Below are 27,530 nucleotides of genomic sequence, written 5' to 3'. Positions count from 1 at the left end.
GTGCTTATTTACTTTTTTGTCAAGATGGTCACAAGGCGCTTTTAAGATTTGAAATAACTCTGCAGGAAATATTACCTTCCAGAGAATAAAGATGACAAGTGCTAAGATCAGCAGTCCTATCAGGATGCTGAGTATGATGACCCAAATAGGGATTCCTCCTAAGGTCTCCTTTGAAATCTGGATCTTTACCTGGCCACACACACACACACACACACACACACACACACACACACACACACACACACACACACACACACACACACACACACACACACACACACACACACACACAACACACACATTGTAAATGTGCACATACATGTAAATACACAAAAGCATTTAATGACAATACTAGACCCATGATGTACAAAAACATTCTGACTTACAACTCTGGTCCTGTCAGTCTTGCTGAGTTCATACAGGTTTATGTTTTTGATCCCCAGACTGCCATTCACCAACATGTGCAGACTGGAAAACTCACCCTGGAAGATAAGTCTCCTTTAGTCCTGTCTATCCATCAGTCATTTTAATTACAATTTATCCCAAATGATAAGTGACAGATCACATGAAACCTACCTTAATGAACGTAGGCTTCCACACTCTGAACGTAAGGTTGACCTGACTGATCTTAGCCTCAGGGAGGGAGCAGGTAAATGATGCACACTCAAGCTTTTCACAGCTCTGCAGAGCAAATAAAACAACACAGTCAGACACATGAAACCACAACCAAAACACCACTCTCCATAGCTGATCTCCAAGAATGTTGACTGTAATTCTGTGCAGATGCGTCAGATTTTAGTTTACTGTACCGTCTACCAAAATGTAATGAATTTGAAATTAACTGCAAATCAATTCATGTTCACAGTTGAGCAGTGTAACCTTCAGAGAAGAATTTACTCACCAATAGAAAGACACTGAGCGTTTCTTTCTCTGGAGCAGGCTTGATAACATCTGGGTTGATTTTAAGAGGGTTGATCCAACGCGCTGCATCACATTTCACCTGCAGAGAAGTAGGACCAATCAGATATGAAGGTGGCTCTGTCTGTTTAGATACGTGTGAATGTCGCACATGAAGACGTACCTTTGGGCTGGTAGTGACATGTGTGAGATATAGTAAATTGTTCTGCCGAGGAGATCTATGAGGGTACGTCACTCTGAGGTCAAGGGATGGAGTCGCTATTTCACCTGACTTCTCCACCTGAAGAGAGGGGACAGTTTACTGATCTACATCTGTCTACGTTACAGACGTCTGTAAGTCTGTATTAACAAAGCTACCGTGTAGCTGATGTTGACTTCCTCTCCAATCATCCTGGTGTTATTGAATATAGGGGAATACTGTTCACCCTCTTTTATCACAATGTGTTCATCCACAGGACGCCTAGAAAATAAAAAGATCATATTAGACTTCTCACTTTTCAATCAGAGTTTCACATACAGAGATATGTTGATGTATCATTTATCAAGTGTACAGCCTGGTACAGCAGTAAATCGATGGAGTACAGTTTTAAAGCAACATAAGCTGTTGCTAATGACGTTATTGAACTTTGCGTTTTTAGCCACTGAAGGAGAGCACAAGAAGCTATAAACAAGACACACTGCTGTGTTACTACCCTATAAAGTTGATAAGGCAACTGGCAAACAGCTGCCCACTTAGACATCCAGCTGTTAAAGTGCAGCATTATCATTCTTCTGGCATCCTGTTTCTGACTGCCAGTGTTTAAACAGTGTACTTCACAAGGACTAACAACACTGTTGGCTGCTCTCCTTCTTTCTGCAGAAAAGACATTATGAAAACTAAAAATGTCCACTATAATCAGACGGTAGAGACCAATATTGTATCCACTTTTACAATACAATATGGTAGGAGAGCTGTATAGATGAGTGAGAAATGAACCAACAATTAAACCAACTACCAGTTACTTACACTGAGAATATGAGCCCAGCTTCATACTTCACGGGGATGGAGATATGCACAGTGTTGTCGTTCAGGGTAGAAGCCAGCTCTTCACTGTCACTGCGGGAAAGGTAACAACAAATTTGTACTCTTCCAATGCAAAAGATTTTCTTTTAATGACAAAATAATGTTGCACCTCATTAATCACAAAACCAAACAGAAACAGAAACATTTTAAGTGAAACAGCTGGAAATGGAAATACTCTACTGATTTTCTCACCTTGTAGCTGTCACATTGATCTGAATTACCTCTTGTATATGTTCAGAATTCACCTCAAACTTCACTCTGAAATTTTCCTGTGGATGTTAGACCAGATTACAATTTTATGGCTTACCAGTTAGGACAAAAAATAACTATTACAGAGATTTTATGTGGTCTGCACCCTGCAAAGTACAGATGAATGCAAGATGAAACAAACCTCCACATTGCTTCCAAGGAATGGGTATCCAACAGCACACTCCACCTTTGTGTGGTTCAGAATACATGCCATCTCCGGCTGATAAAGCAAAATAAAACACACAGCTTTCACTGAAAGCACAATTCAAATGCTAAAATGATGCAGAGGAGTACTCAAAATCTCACCTCTACTTTAACATAGTTGATATTCGGTGTGAAGCTGAGGATGACTTTGGTGTTGTATGCACTGTCTTTGCTGTTTCTTATGTTGACGGTTACATCAATCTTATCTTTGGCCCTGGCTTTGATCACCATGCTGGAGAAGTAAATTAAAACTGTCAGTGTGCTCAGTTGTGATGCAAATATCTCCCCACAAGGGAGCAGTCACACACTGGAAGGGTTTGAAGCTAACAAGACTGGGCCTTGAAGTTCAGCTAATGCTAATTTAAGGCAGCAGTGGAATATCTTCTAAAGTTAGTATTTTAATATAAAAGTCCCACTTTGTGTACTGCCCTACTATCTGTGAAAATACACAAAAAAACAAGGTCTGCCCTGATTCATCTCTTAGACTAAAATCTCATTAGAAAAGGATCTCTTTGCAGGCTCTATGGACAGGAGACACACTGACAGTGACAAGTGTTTCAATACAATACATAAGGGTCTGTTAGTATTTTAGTTTTAAGATAGGCTTGAGAAAATGGGAATGTATCCTTTAACGCTAATTCCACTTACCTTCTTACACTAGGCTCTGCTTTGAGAGACAGATCAGCTATACACTTCTCATCGCTCCCACAGTCCACCAAGGGAATCTGCAAGAAGTATTGAAGTGAAACCTTAAAGTCCCCCTGCACTCAGAAATGTATTTTACTCATTGTAACTTCATTTGGATATTTGAGTTTTAGTGTAGAATAATGGCAGGTTTGACAGTAAAAGGCTGTTGTTAAATAGATTAATATTTTGAATATGTTATGTGGTAAGATGATGTATTCTACAGACACGGGTCAGTGACAGAAGCCCAGATGTCTTTTTCATATGTACATTTGATCAATTCTTTCATAAGGTTATTGATATGGTGTTTGACAGCATGCAAGACCAGTGAACAATCCAGTTAGTGGAACCCCAGCATTACACTGGTGCTGATACGGTTTTAATAGATTCTGAACTTGGTATTAGTATATGCTGCCGCTTCTGCATATTTGTTTTGATCCCTAACTAAAAGGGTGCATTCAGATGACCTTAATTTCCTTTGCATTTTCCCCAGGAGTGTTTGAGGGTCACAGTTGTATTTATTCCCTTTCTCAGTACTCTCCCACTGGACTCCCAAGGGCAACAGCGTCTGTATTCCCAAGAAACGACGGGAGACTAGAAATATCACGCACAGCACAATGTCAAAAGAAAAACTGCAGCTTCCGGTTAATGATTTCCTCTCTGTGCACATGTCACCTCTCTTCCTTTCAAACACAATAACAGGAGAGGTCCTAACAACGCTTCCTCACAGCGTGCGTTGCTGCTATGACAGTCTGACACTAAGTGCATTGAGGCTGTTAACCACACGACATACGGTCCTGACTTTGATGGTACTTTTGCATATTTCACACAGCCAGGCCTTATTGGCAGCCTCTGTTACATGTTGAAGCTGAATTCTCGTGTGTATTTCTTCTGTTTGTCTGGAAACATCACTCACTGTGACAATTATCTGAAAAACCTCTTGTTAGAACAAATATGCATGTGGGAGTATGGGAAGACTGTTGTGACTGTTGGTGTTGAAACATTAATACAGACTAGACGAAAAACTGAAGGATGGCAGTCAGCTGTTGCAGATAAACTGTAACAGCGGAAAGTTTGAAGCCAGACAAGAAAACCCCACTTCTCACTCTTGGATTATAAAGTCAGACAGATGGAGGATGTTTAAGATAAGGTTCAAATCCTTTCTGTCTGAGTCTAAATCTTCTGCTTACTGGTATTTGGCAGTGAATAGTTAAAGTACTGAAAGGGACTCTTGTAAGTGATACTAAGTACTGTCTTACTGTCTTATTGATGGATCTGGGAAGGCTTTCATCCAGGACAGGGCCTTTGTCCTCATCAACTAGTCCAAACTCTAAAGACACCATGAGAGGGTCTCGGAAGTCCAGCCGAGCCTTCAGGGGAAAAACAGGTGGAGCAGAAGAAAAAAATAAGGACAATGGACAGTGATACAATCAATACGCTTTTTTCAACATCAGCTGGTTTAACCTGGTAAAAATAACTGGGTATTAAATTATGTGACCACAAGGCTACCAATCTGGTAACCATCTTGGATTAGTGTGTGAACACTCCCAAAATAGAATAATAGTATCACCATGAACAGCTGTATAAAATATCATATCAACAATCTCTTCAATAGATATTTCAAACAAGTGATGGACTGAGTGTCATGGCTAAAAGAGGTCCAGTCACCTGTGCAGGGACTGTTTTTAGCGAAACATGAAGACCCTTTTCAAAACAGCAGCAGGAATATCTGGACAATAAGGCATACATGCCTTTCTCAGCCTGTGGCAATTTCTGATTATACCTGAAAGGACCTTGAGAAAAACATAACATGCATTTGTAGTGATATCTATAATTTGGGATGTTACTGAATCGAGTGCAGATTGTATCTATTGTTTAAAGCAGGTTAAAATGGCCGCCCTGTGTATAAACTGCTCATCTACCACTTTGAGAATGCTGCATTGTGGTCTGCAGGTTGCTCTGCAAGGCTACAGATTTTTTCTATATCCATCCGCAATGAAGTTCATTTAATCTGTCTGTGTTATGTGCATGGAATACAGTGAAGGAATACTATTCAAAGAGACACTAGCAGTTTTACTACTGCAGTGAAGGGTTTGAATGTAGCAATTAAAGCCAATGTGTATGCTGTGGTGTGGACTTTAGCTGAAGCCGTTGCTTGAGCGTACACTGAGTATGCCTTCTAAACCCTTGTTTAGACATTGAGAATTTATGATGCATTGGTTTACTGATGTCAGAGCTGTTCAGGTTTGGCTCTGATCCATCTTGAATTCAATTGAGATAATTATGGTGTTTTTTTGTGTCCAATACAAATTTTCTGACCCTTGAAGCCCTCTATGTTGGACTGTGTGAGAATTTTTTGCACAAACTGGCAAACTAGAACAGAGCAGGTATTCATGCTGAGCACACATAACAACAGCTGTTCCCAATGATTAGTTCCTCTGTCTCTCACCCAGGGGCAGCAAATCAGACAAACTGCTGCACTGAATGGCTGGAATGAAACATTTCATACACATGCCACTGAATGGTACATTGCTAGATACCACTTACACTTTCAGTAGGCAATTACAGCAGGCAACAGTAGGCAACTACTGTACATTACTACTAGAGTAATGTACAGTAGTTGTGAGGTTTCAGTCTACAATGCAATGTCTCTGATGCATTTGTTGGGCCACTTGAAGAAATCTTCCTTGAGCTGGGACATCACTTACTCACATTCTCAAAACACCCTCCTCTACTCTCTTTCTCCCTCCTTCACTTTTTCATTTTTTCATCTTTTTTCTTGTTCTTGTTCACATCTCATCTCCACGCCCCTCCATGTGCGCACAGATAATTTATCATTCATGCATGCTTTGATCAGGATGCATCTGTTTCATGTTAGAACTGAAGAGTTCCACCTCCGCATAAGACTTCTTACAGCTTTGTCCTTTTTCTTTTCCTGGGGTAAAACACCATCCACACCTCAGAAAGACCAGAATTATCTTAGTTGCTTCTATACACCTATACTGTGTCATGTGGATACAGGATTTAAAAAGTTTAGTTTTTAGGTGATTTTTCTGAGGTAGCATGCCATAACTGGGGCATGGGGCATGCCATAACTGGCCCCCATGTGTATATCATAAAGATCAGAGTACTTGCCGACATCATGAAGGTCTGTTCTACACATATTCTCTCTTGGTCTTTGATTTTGATGTTCCTGGTAATCCTGCGATCACCTACAGTTTTATCTTCCATGTCAATAAATAAAGCCCTGGCTTTGGCACGAAGAGCATCCAGAGTCAGATCATAACGAATCTCTGTAGGACACAACAAAGAAAAAACTCTCACGATAATAAAACAACAATTTTGACAATGAGCAGGCAGAAAAATTAATGAGGGAACCTGTAAAATGACCGAATCACTAACATCACCACAGGGTGTGGTCTGGCTCACCTGCAGCAGAGGTTAGGTCCTTGTTGTCAGATTTGATACTGTAGAAGAAACACACCTCGGTCTTCACACACACAGATTTGCGTCCACCATATTCACACTGAGACTGCTGCAGGTTTATTTTAACAGGGTCAAAAGTCATGTTGGCATGAAGCTCTGCAACATCTCTGGACCTGGTGCAATGAAATAAACATGCTAATTTATAGAAAACATTAATACAGTGCTTGAGGTTTCGTTCTGCTTTCCTATACACCATTAATCATCTTAGAATCCCTTTATCCCCTTTATCTTGTGCTCCTCTGGACTAAACTAAACTATTAGACTAAACTACCAAACTGTGTAAAGTAGAAAAACTAGCTTCACCTCAGCTAGCCACAAGAGTGACATGCTTACTACACAATAATGCATTATTCCATATGCATATGTCAGTGTTATGTCACTTTTTATCTGCACAATGATCATTTTTATCTGTTGTTTGATGTAATGTGTGTCACTGTTTAGATTTCCAACATTGTGTCTACTTTCTCTAAGGAAGGAAGAAAAAAAGGATGCATCTTGAGGATAAACTTGGCCTTAAAACTAAGACTCTCTCCATCTCTCCACAGGCAACACTTCAGGAAGAACATGCAAATCCTATTTAAACTCTAAGCCCCTTGGGAGATGGAGTTTTCACACAGCGTATTTGAGCCTCAGCCAGTAGAAACTGTGGGAGATGGACTGCCTGAGAAGTTAAATCATGGGTGTGGGCTGGTGTTGCAGAACTTTGCATGTTGTGGGCTGTAGGCTGGTCTCCAACACTGGAGTATGTAGCCAGGGGTTTTAACAGAGAGCTCATTAGGAAGTTGCTGGTCTCAAGCCTACAAGCCCAGTGGGACATGAACAGCTGTCTAAACCCATTTAAGACAATGTAAAGCGGAAACATAAGATGATGTCTTCAGGATATGTGGTAAGTAGAATGTGTAGTTTTAGAAGCAAATACAAAGTAAATGTTTATATCTGATGATGGGCCACGTCTCACCAGAATAGCGAAGCCCCTCCCAAACCTCCAATAGTAACATCAGTGATTCCATCTCCGTTTAGATCCATAACTCCATGTATGGACTGACCAAAGAATTTCACCTTTTCACCATCCCCACCTGCAGGGATACGCTAAGGAGACACCACAGAACTGATTAGGGCTAACTGATGTCAATTAATTCTACACATCTTTTATCAACAGTTCACTAATCAGTGTTACCTGTACAAATTTCTGTTTCAGCGATGTCTTATCTCCATGATAGATATAGACGGCTCCTCTGTGATCGTTCTCCAAAGGTGCACCGATTGCCACGTCATTAAATCCGTCAAGGTTGAGGTCTGTCACTGCTGCAATGGCTGTACCAAACCGTGCACCGCATGGCTCATTTTTATTAGTGCATTTGCCTGAGCGATCAGTACAACAGGACTGATTGACAGGCTTTAAAGTGAACTCATGCTTAAACTGACCGCCCTGGTAACAAAGCAAATTAAAGACATAAGGAGACACAATCAGTGGATGCTTCATCGCAGTCATCTCAGTGTGAGTTTCTCTAAAAATCTCGTACGACCTAATTTGTAATCTTCTGTACCTGGTTGACTTTATAAACATAGACTTGTCCCTGCTCGTCTCTTTCAGAGCCCATGTACATTGGAGCGCCAACCAAAAGGAGATCCGTGTAAGAATCCCCATTCACATCAATAGTCTGCAGGACACTGCCAAAGTAAGAACCAATCTGCACAGAGGAGTCAGACAGTGTATGTCACTGAACTTGCTGAAGTGCAAATTTTCATTCATATTTTCAATATAATCTTATCTTATTTAAAATCCTAGTTAATAAATACAACTACAGACTTTAATATGAAAAAGATGGAATATCATCTTTCAGTTTTTGAAGATGTTGATAAAAAAACGTTTCTCAGCATATTTAAAGGAAGATTATCATAAACTCCAAAATGAAAAATGCTTACCTGTTCTCCATTCAGGGTCTGTGTGACAACAATCTTATTGTCTTCATTTAGACGATAGATGACAACACGGCCAGTGTGGTTGTAGCGCGGTGCACCGGTGATGTACAGCATGCCATCAGGGGTTGTTGCTGACTGAACATCATAGCCTGTGGAGAATGCACACACAAGCCCATGTTGTATTGAATTTCATAGAAACATAAATAGGCATCATAAGGAAAGTGTCATACTGTATCTGCACCTAATGGAGGACAACACACTGCGGTTTTCTTTTTGGGCTATTTTTAAATGTTCTGTTTCCTCAGCCGCTGTTTATCTCTCACTGTGCGGAGGAAATGATAAAACATTACTAGAAGCTGTCAGGCACACACACAAACCTGCATTCACGCACCAGAGGGCTGCAGGGCTAGAACATTAGGCATGAGCATGTGCCAACAGCTGAGTTTACAGTATGCAAGCCTGGGCCTACCAGTGTTCTTTATAATGACATGTTGATTAAATAACTTGATATTAAGATGTTGTGGTTGCTCTACGAGCCATAAAAGGCAGCAGGACAAAGAGAGAAGTCTGTGTATATTATTTATGTGACACATGGAGAGAAGCATCTGCAGTTAGACAAATTACATATCTTATTCCTCCACCCAAGAGAGTCTGTATTTACACTCCAGCTGTAAAGTTTCACTTGAAAGATTTAGCCAGTGGTTTCTCTCTGTTTAACAAAATAAAATAAAAACACTCAGCTTTGAAAGAGTTTATTATGTTGAATGAACATGTATTTGACACACTGACAAAACAGCTGACACAATCCTATTCTGTTATTAGCTTAAATTAACACAGAGGATCTTTTAGAGTTGTCAACCATGCTAGGATGATGAACAAAACATGATTCCTCAGAACCAAAGTTAGCACAGTAAAGAAATTACCAGATTTTGATCTGCTTTATTTGAGCAAATACTGATTCATTAAAATATGTCCAGATCAGCCTGATACAGATCCTGAGAACTGGCTCAGGAAATCTCCAATAAATAAGCAAACTACCCACCCATCCATAAGCTATACCCGTTTATCTTAAGGGTGAAATGGGGCAGGAGCCAATCCTCACTGATATTGTGTGAGAGGCAAGGTATACCCTGGACAGGTTTAAATAAGCAACCATCAAAAACAATATTCATTAGGATTCAACAGCTGATCAGGACCATGGTGGTGTTTTTTAATCAGATTTGAAAAGCTGTGAAAAGCTCTGTCATCAGTCGGGATTCAAACGCTTGGTTGGTGCATGAAAGAAGGTGACATCACCTTTTTCTAGTGGTGTTTCACCCACTTCAAACCAGCTCAGACAAAAACACAAATATACAAATCTCTCATGTTATATAACCAAAACTTTGGGAGATACCAATCATTCATAGTGAGATAATGATTGAGAAAATATGTGAGTCAACTCACCAATGTATCCGGCCAGGCCTTCATACCCCACCTCGCTCTTTGGGTTGTAGAAGTCACTCCTTCCTGGAATGACTGTTCCCTCAGCAGTTTGCATTACCACTGTCCCATTCCAGTTATACGCTCCCACTGCTCCCAGTAACACAGCATCCTGCAGGAGACAGTAAAGCTCATATCAGGGACATGAAAAAAAAAGGAATAAAATACAGACTTAAATTTTAAAAACCTGTAAAACATAAATTAAAACAGAATAACTGAACATAAAAAGTCTATCAATCAGTCTTTTTATCTGTAGGAAACAGAGTTATCTATAGGAAGGGGAAGGGTCTTATCGGACATAACGTAACTCATTAGTCATGATGAGCTGTGCCTACTACAGCGATATTTCACGTGTTAAGCATTCAGTGGAACAACTCAGTTTGGTTGTGTCTGGTTTTGTTAAGCTGATGAGCCACCACAGGCACAGAGACAGCGTACACAATTATTGAGGAGGTGATAAACATGAGTCCAGAGCAGGAAGAGAGGGAGTTTGTTTGTTTGACATAGGAAATACCTAATGAATGAATTTAAGAAGCATGTGAAGGGGCAAACGCAAGCATGTTGTCTTTTACTGTACTGAATAAGCATCAAATTCAACCTTCCTCACATGCTGCACATGGACTATGTTTGGTTTCTGATCTCTTGCTTTCTTTATTACTGTCTAGCAGACTCTCAGTAGCACCAGTCTGAAGCCTGCAGCAGTGTCAGCAGAGAGACAGAGTCTGTGCCTGGAAACTTCTGCTGACCGAGGTGAATCACCAAAGGGCTGAAGATGCACCAGAGAGAACAATGACACATATTGTGTGTGGATGAGTTCATTAGTTGAGCAAACATCCACCCTAAAGCATCCACTTGCATGCAAACACACAAAATAAAAAGTTCCTTTAAAACTACAGACATCTAAACTTCACTTGCACTCCTGTGTCATTGGGTCTGGTTATGCGATTTTAACTCGGTAACCTAATATTTGTCTATATATCTAACAGAAATAATTGGATTTAGACTTACTTTGGAAGTATGTGCACTAAATCCTGCCTGTGACATCTCCATCTCAAAGGAGGAGGTGAAATTGCCAGTCGTTGCTGTGGAAAGTAAAGTTCACTTTAACTACAAATGAATAAATAATAATAAATCAAATGTTCATAACTTAATGTCACATTACTGATGAATTGCTGATCAGGAGAATATTGCATTTTTTAATGAAATCGTTATATTTTGAAAAATGTGGTTCATAACAGCAGGTTAATATTAGTGTTGGTTATGGGATGTTTTCTAAATATATCAAATACAGAGCCAGTTTAGCTGTTGGCCCTGTTTCCAGGATTTATGATGAGAAAGGCAAACCATCTCCTAGCTGTTGCTTCATGTTTACCATACAGCATTAAGTCAATCAGTCAAAACCAGTCAAGTCAAACGATAAGAATCTACCTCACTGTGACTCTCTCTAGACTATGTTTTAAAGCTTTTGGGTGTATGAACAGAAAGGCATGTAAAACACTGTGATCATACATTTTGTATGTGTCTATACCTTCCAAGGCGAATATCTTGCTTCCCAGAGCATCCACAATGCTCAACAACGCTGCCTCATCAGTCACGTTGAAGAAGTGATCTTGTAATAGAGGACTGGAGATGGACTCAATCTCTCTGATAAACCTTTGCACATCTTCTGGACTTTTGTTCTGACGATTGTAGTCTCCCAAAACCTAGAAACAAGAATAAATCCATTAAAACTCAACATCATCAGAGGTTAACGACTGAGTAACAGAGTGAGTGTTTTACATTATCCAATTGTGAAATTGTTCTTAGAGTCGCTGGTTTGTGGTCAACACTTTTTCTTCATTTAATTTTAATTATTAGAGATGTTGTAAGGATGAACTTAAAAAACACAGTATACAGTAGATTAACATAATAGCAGACAACAGAAACGTAGTTTGTACGCACAGCAATGCCAAACCTCTCGATGTCATCTTTTTCACAGTCTCCGATGACCTCTTTCATATTATATAAGTCATGTGACTCCCCATCAGTCACCACCACCATCACTTTCTTCACCCCATGCCGTGCACCACGCTCTGGCGTGAAGGCTTCCCTCCTGATTGGCAGAAATGATCATAATTCATTCAAATGAACACAATGTGTGGTAAAACTAGGTGTTAAATACACACACGCAGTTTATTAAGTACACACAGGTAAAACCAATGCAACCTAATCTAATAGTGTGGAACAAAATTTAAATCCTACAAAATTTAGGACAATTATGATCAGCGACAAACTCAGCTTTCTGAGTTTGTTGTTCTATTTCACACTGTCCCAATGTCTATAAACCTTGGCAGATCACAATGACAGAATCAAAAATTGAGGCCTGTAGTAACTAGATGGCCCCAAACCAAAGGGAAGAGAGTATGTACCTGGCAGTTTCAATAGCCAGGAAAGTCATGGTCTTATAGCCAGTTTGTTGAGGAAGTTCTCCAACAAATGATAGCAGGTCAGGAGTGTTGTCAAACTGGCTCAGGTTGACACGGTGAGTCACATTCTCACCATAGGACACTATTCCCACCTGGAAAACACACACATTTTTGTGTAAACATTATCCTACATTCAATATTAGGTTAGTGCTTATTTTACATAATTATAGTTTAAGGTTTATCAATCTATCTATCTATTTATCCATCTATCTATCGATTGATCAATCTATCCACCTATCAATCAATCTATCTATCTATTTATTCCTTTTCTCTCAATCTGTGTCTTGTCTTCTCTGCTATCCTCTCCCAGACAGTCTGCTGAGGATGTGGTTGGGTCTGGTGGGGTTGATATGACAACATGTTCTTTATACAGCAGCAGAGGACTTCAGCAGCCATGGAAGATGTGACTTACAACCGCTGGTTTCTGTAGTGAAAAGACTTTCCAGTGTTTCCCTGTGGAAAACTCCACATGCTCCAGCCCAGATTAGTGTAATCATAATAAAAACTAACCACCCATTTGCAAAGTAATCCAAAAGAAGTAGACAGAAATAAACTCAAGGTATAACTTAGTAAGACATAGGCAAAATTAGTCTTCAGTTCATAAAGTCTGCTTTATGTAGGGCATCTGACAGTTGTTCTTACTGTTGGCACCAAGTGGAAAATTCCATAACATAGGGCACTTAAGACACCAAGTATAATATGAAATACAGAGTTGGCAGCAAATCATTTATTCCTTCATTCATGCTTTTTATAATGCTGTACAATCCACAACCCAAAGTTTAACACTGTGTATGCTCATATGTTCAAAACAAAAAGACAACATTTCATTCATTGACACAACTGACCTGTGTGAGTTTAGGTCCAATGTCAATGTTCTTAATGAAGCGCTTCAGAAAATTTATGATATCGGACCAGGGATAGATACTGTTAGAGCCATCCAGAACCATCACAATGTCCAACTCCTTTGCACAGTCTGAAACGAAACCAGAGCCTGTAGTTAATTAAAGGGTAACTTTGGTTTGTGTTCATTGATAAATACAAGTATAATGAAATGTGCGCTGGCCTTATATTATTTCCATTATATGTTTTCATACATATGTTTCCAAAGACAAAAAAAAACAGTCTAACACATTAAAAGTACTGACTTCACTCCTAAGAAAGAAATTCAATTATGTAACACACACACAGGTCTCTTCATATTTACTGCTGCAGCAGACACACTTGCCCCAGTTCAAATGTAACAACATAGAACAGTGGTTCCCAAATTTGTGAGTCTATTAACAGGATAGAAATGAATTAGAGCCATCACAAAAAATAGAAAGTACAACTTTAAAATTTGAGAAGACAATCAGCTGTTACTATTTTCATTTAATTTGTTGGGGGTGCGAAGTAGTGAAACGCGGTTTTTCTAAGCTCAGTATTTAACCAGGGGTATCTAGAATAAATCTAGTCTGCTCTAAATCTGATTTCAAACTCCATATATAGACCTAAAAACACAACACTTATGGCAAGTAGCCAAAAAAAGTAAAACTCTTTAGAGACTAAACTCTCAACATTTGTCAGTTCTTAAATTTACTTTAATTGATAAAATCAGTTTATGTTAAAACATTAGGGACATGTTAAGAGTCTAAGTCATTTGAAGGTATTTTTGCAGCACTATATGTTCAATCTGTGTAAATGTTTGTTTCTGTCAAAGGAATGGCAGAGAAAGTGATACCAAAAGTATGAGAGAAACAGAAATACAAAGGGAAAATGTCTGTAGACTGTTTACTCTCTGGTTCTTTCTACTCTCTTTCCTTCCTGGGTAACAGAGTTCAGGCCCAGTAAACTGTCTCCTAACTTGGGCATACAACACAGCGAAGGGCTGGACCTGGGAGGGATGGGGGTCGCAGACAAGTTTACATTAAGAAGAATGCTCTAATCATCCTCTTCACTTAGGGAGGGTGATTTTGATGTCAGGGTCTTGGGTGGTACGTCTGTGGAGAGTAGATTATAATCTCGTATCCTGCACAGACAATTTGTGCAGATGCCGTCACGTCCTGTTCAGATCAGCTTTGTCTTGTGGTGCCAGGTCGCGTACCTTGTGCTGCCGGTGCCAAAGAGTTGAGGATCTGGAAGGAAGAGCTGACATTGGCACAAACTCCTGAGATGTACTGCTGCTTCCCGCACATGTAGCCATACTGAGGACCACACGCCTGAGGAGACAGGACACACATAAACAAACTGACACTTTAGCTGCTTGAGAAAGTAAAACTTGCTATGACTCTCAAGCGCATCAGAAGAGGTTCAAGGCTACTGAAGACTGAAACCAAGAGGAAAGAACTACTCAAACTAGGTATTATACAGAGACTTTTAAAAACCACCACAGAGACTTTCAGACTATATTTCTACAGAGAGAAAAAGAAGTGGGGAAGATAGAAATTGAGCATGGAAGGAAACATGGTTTGAGAAATTACCCACAATAACTGGAAAATTGAATAACATTTACTAATCTTTTGGCATAGTTTCCTTAGATTTCCCTATGTGCTCCACACTCTGCACTCCAGCCATGCTAGAAGCTCTGTGGGACTGTACTTAGGAAAAAAGTTTCAGCAAGCTAACGTGATTTTATTGTCCACTGTTTCTTTTCACATGCTGCTAATCTCATTTCCATGTACAAATAAAGATTGACTCTAATTCATAACCATAAAACCAAATGGACCTCACCCTCTCTGATATACATTTCTCCATTTATACGTTTGATTTACTGTATCCTCTTACTTTCCCAGTACATAAAAGCTCACTGGGAATAAGGGGGTCAAACCAACCTAGTCCATACAGTCCAAAGGTCTAGTGAACATATACTTGCTGCCCAGTTTCTTGCAGAGAATATGCAAAACTGAACCCTCCTTTTCTGCTTACTGTGGACAATTCACTACTGAGCGCATTCATATGGTATAAGGAGAAACTCCTCCCTTACCAAAAATCCTCCATTGGGATTGGTCACCAGTGTGGTTCCCATGGTCATGTTCTCCTTGACTTCATGTAAGTTGGGAACTGTTGTGTTTTCTAAAAAAAAAAATATGGATGGATAAACAGAGTGAGACAAACACAGTGCAGCACAGAGGAAGAACAGCTGGACAAATTCCTCTTCTTCATTTTCCCACAGGAAGACAGCAACTCAAGCTCTTCTTACTTCCGTCCACCCTGAGATGTTATAACCACTGACATGTGGTTTCATTACTTTAACAATCTGTGTGTAACTTGTGGGTGTTAATAGAAGATGTAGAGCAGATTTGCAATGAAGAAGAAACATAGAGGAATCGGATCATTAAGCAATCACAACATGTGGCTAAAATTAGGACGTTATGACAAAGTATTGCTTCAGCTGAGGAATTCCTTGGATGTGATTTTTTTTCTGAGATTCACATAACCTCACTACTCTGAACTCATTCACATGTCAGTTCAAACTTGAACTGAGTTCTTTACCACTGCTCACAAGAGAATTTTGACATATAACCATTTCTGATTGCCATTAGGAGCCAGTTAGGACTTTGGTATGTGTCTTCCTTCAAACAGCCATGCAACAGAACTGTTAGTAGTGTGCATCGGTGACCTTTAATGAGTCAAGCTTAGCCTTTTTTGTTTTATCTCTGCTCTGTCACACTCCCTGCTTTTCCCTTCTATCCCTTTCTCTATTTCTTACCCTCCAGCTTACAAGAAACCACTGAAGAAGATGCATTTGGGCTCTTTATGACTCCCTGTTGACTCTTAAGTTAAAAGGCCTTGCTGTTTGTTTGATGCACAGTAAACAGTCATTGCTCATGAACCGCAGTAGATTATGAACTGAAAATAAGTTGGTTCATACAATTCTTTATTGACTCTTAACCATCTGATAAAAAAGAGTTACCCAACGTCTGGCACCTCATGATGCATCCATAAGTGACTGAAAGCAGCTTTGTGGAGTTGCAGAGGAGAATATACACTTTGTCCTCAGTGAACTGTGACTCCAGATAAGTATCAGAAATCACACATTATAACACAAACCTTCTTGGTCTGCAACGGCTGCTTGAAAATTGAAGGAAATTTGTAAAGCGGTTTCTACAAAATATTGGTGTTTTAGTAGGCACTAAATATGAACTGCCTGGTCTGTCTTTTACAAAAGACACTTCATGTTACTATATGCATTAGACTGCGTAGTTCTCCAGCTTGTAAAACTGCAGCTTAATTTCCAGTTCCGCATCCAAGATAATATGCTTGTCATCTACGTTCAATTTTCTGAAGAGAACGTAAACACGCTGCAGTACTCTTTAGCAAAACTGCAGATTGTTGTTAGACCTTCTTGCCAGTATTTCATCACACAACTTTTAATTTTTGTTAGTCTGTGATTATAATTACAACACAAACCCCACACAAATTAAACTTTGCTCATTATGGTTTGGTTTGTTTCTCTGCAGTGGAAAAGTGTAAAGATAGCATGGAGACACATCTGGCAGTGTGAGAGTAGGACCTAGATTGACATTACTCTGCAGGGATCAGGATGATAGCTGACTGATGAGCCTTTTCCTTCAGTCAAACACAAGAACTATTCCTGACAGGCTGTCCGGGATTTGCCTGATGTTCCTCAGGGGTGTTCAAGAAATATTACTTTGCTTTCTGAATCAGGGTAATAATTAGGTCACGAAGTTGCTAAATCATGCCTCATCAAGTTTTACTATAAATTGAAAATACGGGACTTTTTTACTTGTTATCATATAAACCCCACCCAGTTGTTTGCTGAGGGGTCTGGCTCCGACACTGAGTCTAAATTGACTCCCAGTGGATGTTTATCAGTCTAAACTTGAGTTTGGGAAATTTAAGGTTTTGCATATCTATCTTGTCCAAGATATAACAAATACACCACTTTCCATTAATGTGTTTTAAGGGGAATCATTTCCAGACCTGAATGTGAATTAGCAGCACTTAAAATCAATTATTTACCAAGAGCAGGGGAACATTAATGTCTATTACTTGACAAGTCTGAGGTGTGAATAGCTGTGTTGAAAAGTATTAATCCCTGCTCTGAGAGTTTGTATGCAGAGCTACTGAACACACTCCCAATTCTCCTGCGTCAACACAGACAAACACTGATAGAGACTTTGCCGACTGCTCGCCAGGAGCTAAGTTGTGTTTATCTGTTTAATTAAGATATAATTGGAAGGATGGAACATTAAAACCTTGTTTATTTACTGTCTTCCGGTGCAGATGGACATTACTTCCTCTCTATGAGACTCCGTCAAATATACAGCAGACTTAAACACATCCAGCGCTACAACATACCAAGATTCACAGTATTTAAACATATATTTGATGGAAGATGTGTCCGTGCATACACTCAATGGTGTAATTTCCACTGGAGAGTTTGTCCCACTCACTTTTTCTTTAAGATCAAATTACAGTATCCTGTTCAGCTGCTAAAATCCAGATGTGAGAAGAGAGGAGCTGATAAAATGTTAACATGCTTATCTCAGCTGCCTTCAATTATTACCATGCACTCAGAGCAGTAGGGTTGGCTAATCACTGCACCTTTAAACCAGAATCATAAGTGCATTAACTGTACAAAAATTTAAAACCTTAGTTATTTTTATATCAATATTAAAAGATGATCATTTGTGTGTACCTTCATTGTCACCACCACTCCTGAAACAAAACCTACACCCTTACTAATGCATGCAGACACTTTGTTCTTACTAGGAAGGTCCAGTTTGATGCATGTGTTGTCTTCTTTCCCCACAGGACATTTGTAGACATCTCCCGTCCGGTGAGCAGGCTGGCCCGACAGTGGTGATCCTATCAGAACCCTAAAAAAATAAAGTTGGGACCACACACTAGCATCACGTTTTTAAAATCAGGATGAGAAGCACAATACAAATATTATTGAGGAAATTCAGAATTTACAGTTTGGAGTGACTTTGAGCTTTTTTTTTTTTCAGGTTAACAGCAAGTTAGATTTTCCTTATTTATACTGTACTTTGTCTGTAGGCCTGTATGTTCAGTATATAAAACTGCCTACTTGCCAATATAACACATGTCTGTGTGTGAATTTGAAAACATCATGTCACCCTGTAAGTAAACTGATGCCAAAAACAGTTGGTCATCTGCCTTCATCTAAACACTCAGGCTTATTAACATTCCTCAATTCTAATGGGCCCTGCTCATCTAGAGCGAGTGGAACAACAACATGCTCTCATATCGACCCACTGCCTATGAGAAACGCCAGCACATTGTTGATTTACAGTATTTATGACAAAATGGGTAAGTCAAAAAAGTCATAATATCACATTGTAGAGTGATTCAATCTTAACTTTCCTATCTAAGATACAATGACTGTGTCAAGCACCATTTTCATCAGATTATTAAAGTTGTTTCAAGATAAATGATGTTGATTTTTAGTCATGCAAGCAGCATTGAGGTAGGTATTGATGGAAATTTAATTTGTTTGCTCCAACAATTGGGTCTAGAATAACCTAACTAAATTTTTTGTACAGACATTCACGGAGCATTGACGATCACCTGATTTTTCATGTGCCACCATTAGGTTGAAATGTGTGGACTTAGGTGAAATGTCTTCCCAACTATTGGCCATAAAATTTCGTTCAGACTTCCATGTTCTCGTCAGGATAAACTGTATAAAGTTCAGTGATCCCCCAGCTTTTTCGTTTCAAGTGAGTCATGTTTAGTTGTCCCTCTGGCAGATTTTACTTGTATCATACTTGGAAATTTCTCATAATTTATCTACCCAAACAAGCAATAATGTCTTTGTAGAAGCAGATTCTTCGGGTCCTAGTTAAACATGGCATGTTTTCAAAACCTATGGTGAGTCAAAGTTATCAGAAACTTCAGTGTCTTTCTGCACCATCTGTGCCACATGTAACGCATTTTGCTGTTGATCCACCGTTCAGCACTGCTGAGGTGCACTGAAGAACTAAAGGGCGGAGGTTAGGAGGACACATCTGCCCCTAATCAGTCACCTACACGTTACGTCACATCATCTTTTTTCTTCATAATTTTCTTCCACATGGGTGCACTGACAGCTACATATCATCTCTAATTTTACTGCCACTCCTGTTGATTTTCCCAAACTTTCCTCCATAATTCTCTTTTATCTATTCTTTTCCTTCTTTAAGCTGTTCTCCTTCACTCTACAGATCTCCCATGTCCTCCCTCAGCTTTCTGCCTGCTTGGCCCGTGTTGTTTCTCAGGTCCAACACTCAGGTTCTTATCACTCAGGCCTCTTTGGGTAATACTTCTCTCTGAACTGAAAAAATAGTGCTATCTGAAAATGCCATGAAGCCTAAGTGTTTTCAGTGAACAGTGTGGAGGTTCAGTCACAGCTGGCTCCACTGATTAGCAGTGAATGAATTACTGAGTTTGATAAGATCATTACTGCAGAACAGCACCAGGTACAACCATGTGGGAAAGAAACAGATGTGGTGTTGCAACAGGTTGGAAAGAGAAAAATAAAAAACTGAGGGAAAGACATAAAGAAACAGAGTGAGCGACAGAGAGCCAGTAACCAGCCTCTGATAGCATTTAACAAGGTTTTAAAAATGTGCTCCCAGACAGTTTTAGCAAGGAGCCATGGATGCTTGGCCTCAGTGTATTTACAGGCTGGTAATGTGGATACTCTGGTGGGCAGTTTACATTTAAGAGCTAGTCATAAAGTCAAGGATGCTTATTACAGCAGCAGCTGGTATGTTCTCCTTCACTTCTTTTTTACAGGTGAATTAGGGTTTTAGGTTTTGTTGATGTTGTTGTGTTGAACTGAACTGAACCAGGTACATGTTTTGTTATAATAAAATGCTTTCAGGTGGCAAAATCTGAGCCTGGCCTATCTTAAACAATCCGCACAGGATTTTCTGATAAACACGATTAATTATTAGGACCACCTGAGGAGAAATACCAGGTTGTGAACAACCACAAAAGATTTAAAACTGATGTTAGGCACCTTCATGTGCAGATTATAAAAATTCCCATCCAGGTTTAGCAACAATTCCACTGAGATTTTCTATGTGTTAAACGAAAACGTGCACAAGGACAGTTGAATGGAAACAGACCCATAAGACATACACTTAACAAACTAAACATCAAACATTTCTTACTGTAAGAGGGTGTTGTACATCACGTTATGTAGGAGTGTAGTGCAGAGCATGGTGGGTAATGTGTACAGCTATTAATACTCACCATTTCCCCTCGCTGTTTTCAAACTGCTGGACAGTGTAGCCAAACATGTCCTCCAGTGGACCACTGAACGACATACTGTTTTTCTGGTCCACATTGAACGACAGCACAGATGCCAGCAGCACTGCGGAGACAAATGGAAAGAAAAGGTCACAAAGAATGCAAGAGACTGTTTACTAAACCAAACAAGGTTGTCAAAGGCCTTCAAACTTCTGTGCTGCTCTCCATTGTGAGTTTATTTTAAATAAACTGATGAATAAACAATGCAATCCTGAAGCAAGAGACTTGTTTATTAATGTTCTCATATTAGACAGTAGAACAAATAATGTGTATAAATATTGATAAAATGAAAAATACACAAGCCTGGTAATAGAACTACTTTAATAATATACATTGTGGTAATTAATACACATCATTTAAATAATTCTAATGACATCATAAACAATTAGCAGTATATTGCATATATGATGTTTCACTGAGATGAGGGATGAACTGTATGAACCATACCACTCACACACACACAGACACACACACGCACACACACACACACACACACACACACACACACACACACACACACACATAGAGAGTCCTTCTAGAGGACACTAAGGGAATTTCAAACATCACTGTGAAGCACTTTGGTCAGAGAACAGTCTGACCTACGGGACAATGGCTTCTTCTCTGCTCTCTGTCCAGTCTGCATCCGTCTGTCACTGAGCTGACTATACCACAGAGACTCTATATAAATCCATCCATGTCTCATTGTGCCTGCACCACAATGAAAGTCTTTATATTTCCTGCACAAGGAATTCCTCCAGTATAATTTATTCAATTCCCGGACTTGTGAGGGAGTACAGAAGAGTGGAAGAGAAGTGGGATTAAAAAGGGAACATGCAGACACAGACCACATGCATGGAGACGTAAATGAAAAGCAGCAATTTGTTCTTTTGATGATGATGTTTTTCTCAGTGAATATGTCTGACCCACACTTATGAAGCATAGATTAAGGTCATTTTGGGCTTTCAATCTATAATTTACTGAACATAATAAGCTACATTAAGAGAAGATTTAGTGCAGGACTGTTACATTAGTCTGTGCTTGTTCTAGCTTGGTGTACCTAATAAACTGACAATTGAGTGTATGTCAGAAAATATTAATTGGAATAATATATTTTATACAGACACATCCTCAGAGCCTGAACCCTGACTTTGGTGACTTTAGTACCTCTGTACTACTGCTGTACTATTACTACTTCCTCAATTGTATCACGACAATGTTTGTGTTTGTGTCATTTTGAGTAAATATCTCAACAGCTGTTGGATGGATTGTCACGACATTTAGTGCACATATTCATGTTCCCCTAAGGATGAATTGTAATAAATTTACAGATCCTCCTACTTGAATTTATGAACCATCATAAAGTCAAAATGTTATTTCTTCCCACTACCTCAGTTTATATGCAATTAGGTCTGTAACAGCTCTTTACACTGCTGCCTTAAACAGAGGAGTTATAAAAACATACTGTTGCCAGTCATCATCCAGTCATGTTTAGATATGAAGCACATAGATTTCATATAAGATTACAGCTTTTACAGAGGGAGAACTTGACCTGCAGAGTCATATACCAAAATCCCAGCCAAGAAATTGTATCCCCCTGTTTCTATACGTCCTCTTCTGCCCCATCTCAATCTCAGAGAAGCTCCATTTCCTGTTCCTATTAACCTGATTATAGACATCCCCTCAAATCCACAGGTACACACACACACACACACACACACACACACACACACACAGCTAATTTAGCTAATTTAAGATGGCTTCAGGCCAGCAAGGCTTTCTTCATTTATCGGAGACAGAGCTCAAGTACAGTTTACAGTCACACTGGCCTGAGGTGTAAATCATAGAGGAACGTCCGCTGTCTGTTGGCAGACATTTCTTTTGTGTACACCAGTTTCATTTTGCTGTGTTGTGTTTGGTGTCTCTTGGCTCTGCTCAGCTCAAACCAGGGTTATGTAACTGGCTATTTTTGTGAGGTGAGCCCTGGAAAACCAATAAGTAGGGTTGTCCCTTTGTGGATGGAAATGGTCTCATAAGACTGAAGAGAATTTAAAGCTGTCCATCACTGTCTGGTCGGTTCATATTATACTTGATTACACAGAGTGAGCAGAGCAGAAGGAGGAGGAGTTTAAACATTCAAGTCTGACTCTATTTCAGTCTGTCCATCACTTTGATCCAGACTAAAATATTTGAACTATTTGATGGATTGTTGTGAGTTTTTATACATATCCATGGTGCCAAGAGGTAAATCTTATGACTTTTGGAACTTTTCCTTTGGTAGCAACAACAGGATAAAAATGTTTGGATTTTAGTAAAATACCTCAACAGGTATTGGTGTTAGGATTCACTTCTGATTATCACAATTACTGGCTTAGAGTACATTCAGTATGTGTGTACTCTGTGATTCTAGACCTAACCCCTCGTGCTGCTATCTACCTGCCCTGCCCTGGTCCATCAACCAATCAGCATATAGGCCAACTCTGGAGGCCTGGCAGATTAAGTATTGACACACCCTGTGTCATTGTTTATTGCAAGAAAAATCTCTTTTTTTTCACCAGAAATTTCTAATCTAAATTGAGTCTCAAAAAATAAAACCTTAAGGCTACAATGAGTCTGCTTTCAGTCGAGCTCCATGCAGTCAATTAATCTTGGCAGTGCGACACAATAAAGTCCACAATAAAACCCAGCTGCCCTCTCATCCACAGTTACACAAACCAAGATGACTCCAGTTCAGCATTTAACAATTCTGCAATACATCAAGCTAAGCAGCCAAAATCAGCTGTATTGGATGCAGCCTGGGCAAAGAGCAGCACAGATCAGCACTTGTTGGCCTGTGACACATCAAACCACTTATAAAAATGACCTTAAGTCAGCACCTGTAGGCTTCAAAGCCTCGCTCAGCTGCAGTAAAAACACACCAACTGGCACCTGCTCATCTGTGACATATCTAACCAACTATAATCAGCTTTAAAGCTTAGTGCAAATCAGCACTTGTGGGCAACAAGATCATCAGGAAACCCTGAACCTCAGCATTAATTTGTTGTAGTAAGAGACAGTGGTCAGTAGTAAAGCTAATCCAAGACAGAGCTTTAAATCATATCCCCTAAAATTAAAGCAAACATGCATCTGTTGCAGCTCAGAAACTGGATACTGTTAATGATATATCAGTTGGAGTGAAAGACTGAGTTAATTCATATTTTTATGATGGACTGTTTGAATCTTCAAAGGCATAAGGCCTGGGACCTGGACTTTCATGCATCATGTCCTGGCAAAGAAAAGTAGCTTCATATTCTGGCATGACCCCTGGCAGCCAAGAGCCATCAAAACTTATGAAACTGAAATATTTCCAGGTTTCCTCCTTTGTTCTTTTATCTTTATCTGGTTTTCTTCCCTGCTGCAGTTTGTTGAGGGTTTCCCTTAAACTCCCTCTGACTGTCTATTTTTTATTCAGATCAATTTCTTCTTGTTTTTCTGCTCTAACAGTATCACCACTTTTCTTTTTAATCACTCTAGGAACGGTTATCACGAGCTGAACTTTTGACAGACTACAGTTCTGCTGACTTTGACTTAATTTTCTTATTTGGCTGTCTGCTGCTGTGACTGCTTTAATCTTGGCAAATGTGCAGTATGTGGGTGTGTAGTGGACACAGGAGGTCACGGATGTAGGCGTGTTTGTGTCTTAATGTGCAGAGGGTAACACAAGAGGCAGAATTCCTTTGAGTCATAGTGAAAATGTTTGTATTTATTTTTTCAACCTTTGTTTATACACTGTGGTCCAATGAGAGTAGTTTACGCTCTTTTGCATAATAGAACAAGCGTGATTTGGGTAAGGGGCCAGCATACTCCATATGAAGTGCTTGTCAGATCAGATAGCTTCGGAAACTCGTTCCTTTCATATATTTTGGATGTCACCTTTGGGCTCTCCATCTGACCATTTCTGTAACTATAAAACTTTATTTGTCAAACATACTTCAGAGGAAAACCTAATGAGCTCACCAAAGTCAGTAGGTTTCATCCTCCGGAGAACGTGATTATTTGTTTAGGATTTTATTGCTATTGATTCTACAGTTGTTTAGATATCTTAGTCTGAACCAAAGTGAACCCACAGACCAACAATGGGATTGATAGTGTCACTTCACTAGTGTGAACAAACATCATTTCCTTTCACCCTGCTCGCTATTTAATACATTTCCTCTTCTCCTCCCCTTCATTAATTCATTCTCCTAAACCACTTTCCCTTGACAGCCTCATCCATCTCTCTATTTCTTCTTTCCATTCGGCCTCATCCCTCCTGCCACCAATTCCAACATCCCTCTGCTCCTCTATTTATGCATCCTTTCATTCATTGACTGAACATATAGGCTCGACGGTATCAGATTCCACTCTTTGAAACTTCCAGATGTATTCTCTGGAGCTCCTGTTTGATTTTACTGGTGCACAAAACATGTAGACTTACAAGCTGAGACCCATGCGTGACATCATCCCCCCCGACAGCTATGAAAGCTTTCATCCCCCCAAAACTATCTCTCTATAATGCAGGGGTGGCTGACACCCTCCTGACCATATGCGTCCAACATACACATACTCATAGTATGCGTGGTAAATCTGCTGATCACAACAGTCTAACATACAGGGAGCGGCTGGGATGTGGGGGCTTCTGGGAAACATCAAACACCCCTGGGTGAACTAAAAATACACACACACCCAGGGGTCAAAGAGTGACCTTCCTCCAGAATCAATAAGCAACATGGAAAAATAATCATCCATGTTACGAGGAAGTGAGAGAAAACCTTGAGTATGTGAGTAAACATCATATTGCTTCTAATCACCAACTCTTAAAACATCAACACAGGTTTATTTTGCAATGTCAGGGAAAGCAAATAAACTTAGAAAGTGTAACATCACTTACCCTGTGTGAACAGAGGACAATTTCCCGTGAAGCTCTCAACCAACAATTTCGAAATAATTACTGTATGTCTCATTTGAAATAACATGTGCTGTATAATAACATAGATTACAACTGTAATAGTCTAATTATAGTTTTACAAAGATAAAGTGCAATTGATCTGTGTTTTTTTTAGTATGTTTAATAATCCAGTGATACCAAGGCTCTTAGCCAGACTCCCACTTAACAGAACAATACACATTGATCTGCACTATCCACTTATATTGTTAAAATTTTAATCAGTAGTACAGCAATGCATGGAGAGCAGAGTGCTTGCTGTTTAGGTGGATGCCATTCATTTATATGAGAAATAGCTTAGTTTCAAGCTCTTGCTTTTATCTGTCATGTTAATCAGGAGCAAAAGACTGCTTTACAGGAATAGTCTTCAGAAATATGTGCATTCGCTATCTTTCCTAAACTTAGATGAGAAGATTGATACCACTTCCATAATGCTGCATGACGTATGGAGCTGGGGCCAGAAGGCAATTAGCCTAGCTTAGCTTAGCAGAGTGGAAACATCTGTCAGCTTTCACTTTATTCCCTGTGGGGGAATCTGTCTTGCAGCCAGGTAAAATGTAACAACACTTGAGCATGCACAGACTAAAGTACATAAACATGCAATGAAAATTTATTTTATTTATGGTATTTTGAAAAAAATTCATGAATCACGTACGTATCATCCATCCATCCATCCACCCATCCATTATCTATACCCACTTATTCCTATTTAGGGTCATGGCGTTCAGCTGGAGCCTATGTACATGATATTATAAAACCTAGTATCTGTTGAGGCATTGAAATTCAATCTAACTATCAGGATCAGGTCCTGTGTGCATTAAACAAATTAGAACTGTTTATTAGTGAGCTTGGTGCTCATGTCAGATGTTTGAACACTGCCAAAAGTCAGACCAAGTCAAGGGTTTTATGCTATTCTAAGCTAAATGGCACCTGAATCTACCATATTTAACATATATAACTCTTCTCATTAGGTTCTTCAAAACTAAGGAAATAAGTGTATTTCCCAAAAGTATTATTTGAAAGAAAATTTGATTTTAAATGTAACACAGTGAGGTTTGCTCATACTTTACTGCACTCTGTGTGTTTCTCAAAGCAGCATGAAAACCAAAACACACACCCATATTTCTTAAGACCTTGGTAAGACACAGAAATGTCTGTTTAGTGCGGAGCATAAGCAGATTACTCTGTTATTCATGGGTTATTTTGTAAATACATCACACACTAGGTTAAAAGCGAAAAGTATATATGGCATGAATAATTATATGCTTTGAATCACAGCACAGAGCTGTTATCTGAAGTGACAACTGTGTAATGCTGTTGTCAGTGTGATACTACTGATTTTTACAGTTGTTTAAGATAATTTAGCCACAAACAAACAAGTGAAAATTACTGGGTTGGAAGTGCCGGCACCTTACCTTGGCACCGAAGATTTTAACATGGTTTCATAGTTACTCATATGCTGAAACCATAAACGTGAAAAAACCTCTGGCCTATTTTGACTTGAAGCTCAAGAAAAGAATCTATTAATGTTATTGTGGGCATGACCTCAGGGGAAGTGAAACCCACCCCAGCTGCCACACTACTTCTCTCTGTCAAACACATACATGTGCTAACAGATTAGAAACCTAGACATAAAGTCAAACAAGGACACAGAGACACTGCAAATGGGCTTTTCTTACATCCTAATACCAAAAACACCCCAAGGACATTAAGAACTTGTCACATGAACTTTTCCCTTCTCTTTCTGCATTTCTTCGCTGCTCGTGACATTATGCTATTCTCACCACATGCACTAAGCTGAGCAAAACTTTGATATTTCACAGAGCTGCAGCCTTCATTT

At 39.4% G+C, this 27,530-nt stretch overlaps 1 protein-coding gene across 2 annotated transcripts in view; it reads right to left on the bottom strand.

Moving 5' to 3' along the window:
- Positions 1-27,530, bottom strand: part of itga1 (integrin, alpha 1) — a 37,553-nt gene that overhangs the window by 2,200 nt on the left and 7,823 nt on the right. Inside the window, exons 2-29 of one of the 2 annotated variants that reach the window (XM_026297139.1) lie at positions 20,674-20,794; positions 18,181-18,290; positions 15,431-15,519; positions 14,552-14,666; positions 13,317-13,444; positions 12,415-12,563; positions 11,948-12,098; positions 11,535-11,709; positions 11,015-11,088; positions 9,971-10,118; positions 8,531-8,676; positions 8,152-8,295; positions 7,782-8,033; positions 7,563-7,693; positions 6,548-6,717; positions 6,254-6,411; positions 4,378-4,488; positions 3,083-3,159; positions 2,537-2,666; positions 2,373-2,450; positions 2,174-2,250; positions 1,925-2,014; positions 1,276-1,378; positions 1,082-1,198; positions 902-1,000; positions 577-681; positions 302-482; positions 76-216 (exon numbers count right to left, since the gene is read on the bottom strand). In XM_026297139.1, coding sequence (XP_026152924.1) covers positions 76-216; positions 302-482; positions 577-681; positions 902-1,000; positions 1,082-1,198; positions 1,276-1,378; positions 1,925-2,014; positions 2,174-2,250; positions 2,373-2,450; positions 2,537-2,666; positions 3,083-3,159; positions 4,378-4,488; positions 6,254-6,411; positions 6,548-6,717; positions 7,563-7,693; positions 7,782-8,033; positions 8,152-8,295; positions 8,531-8,676; positions 9,971-10,118; positions 11,015-11,088; positions 11,535-11,709; positions 11,948-12,098; positions 12,415-12,563; positions 13,317-13,444; positions 14,552-14,666; positions 15,431-15,519; positions 18,181-18,290; positions 20,674-20,794 — 3,570 coding nt within the window. The remainder of the gene's footprint in view (positions 1-75; positions 217-301; positions 483-576; positions 682-901; positions 1,001-1,081; positions 1,199-1,275; positions 1,379-1,924; positions 2,015-2,173; positions 2,251-2,372; positions 2,451-2,536; positions 2,667-3,082; positions 3,160-4,377; positions 4,489-6,253; positions 6,412-6,547; positions 6,718-7,562; positions 7,694-7,781; positions 8,034-8,151; positions 8,296-8,530; positions 8,677-9,970; positions 10,119-11,014; positions 11,089-11,534; positions 11,710-11,947; positions 12,099-12,414; positions 12,564-13,316; positions 13,445-14,551; positions 14,667-15,430; positions 15,520-18,180; positions 18,291-20,673; positions 20,795-27,530) is intronic. The other variant, XM_026297140.1, reaches the window with a different exon arrangement.

This window comes from Mastacembelus armatus, chromosome 12 (genome assembly GCF_900324485.2).
Source record: "Mastacembelus armatus chromosome 12, fMasArm1.2, whole genome shotgun sequence".
In the NCBI taxonomy this organism is placed as follows: domain Eukaryota; kingdom Metazoa; phylum Chordata; class Actinopteri; order Synbranchiformes; family Mastacembelidae; genus Mastacembelus; species Mastacembelus armatus.
Note: the sequence above shows the minus strand (reverse complement) of the source record. Positions and strands in the feature narration are given on the sequence as shown.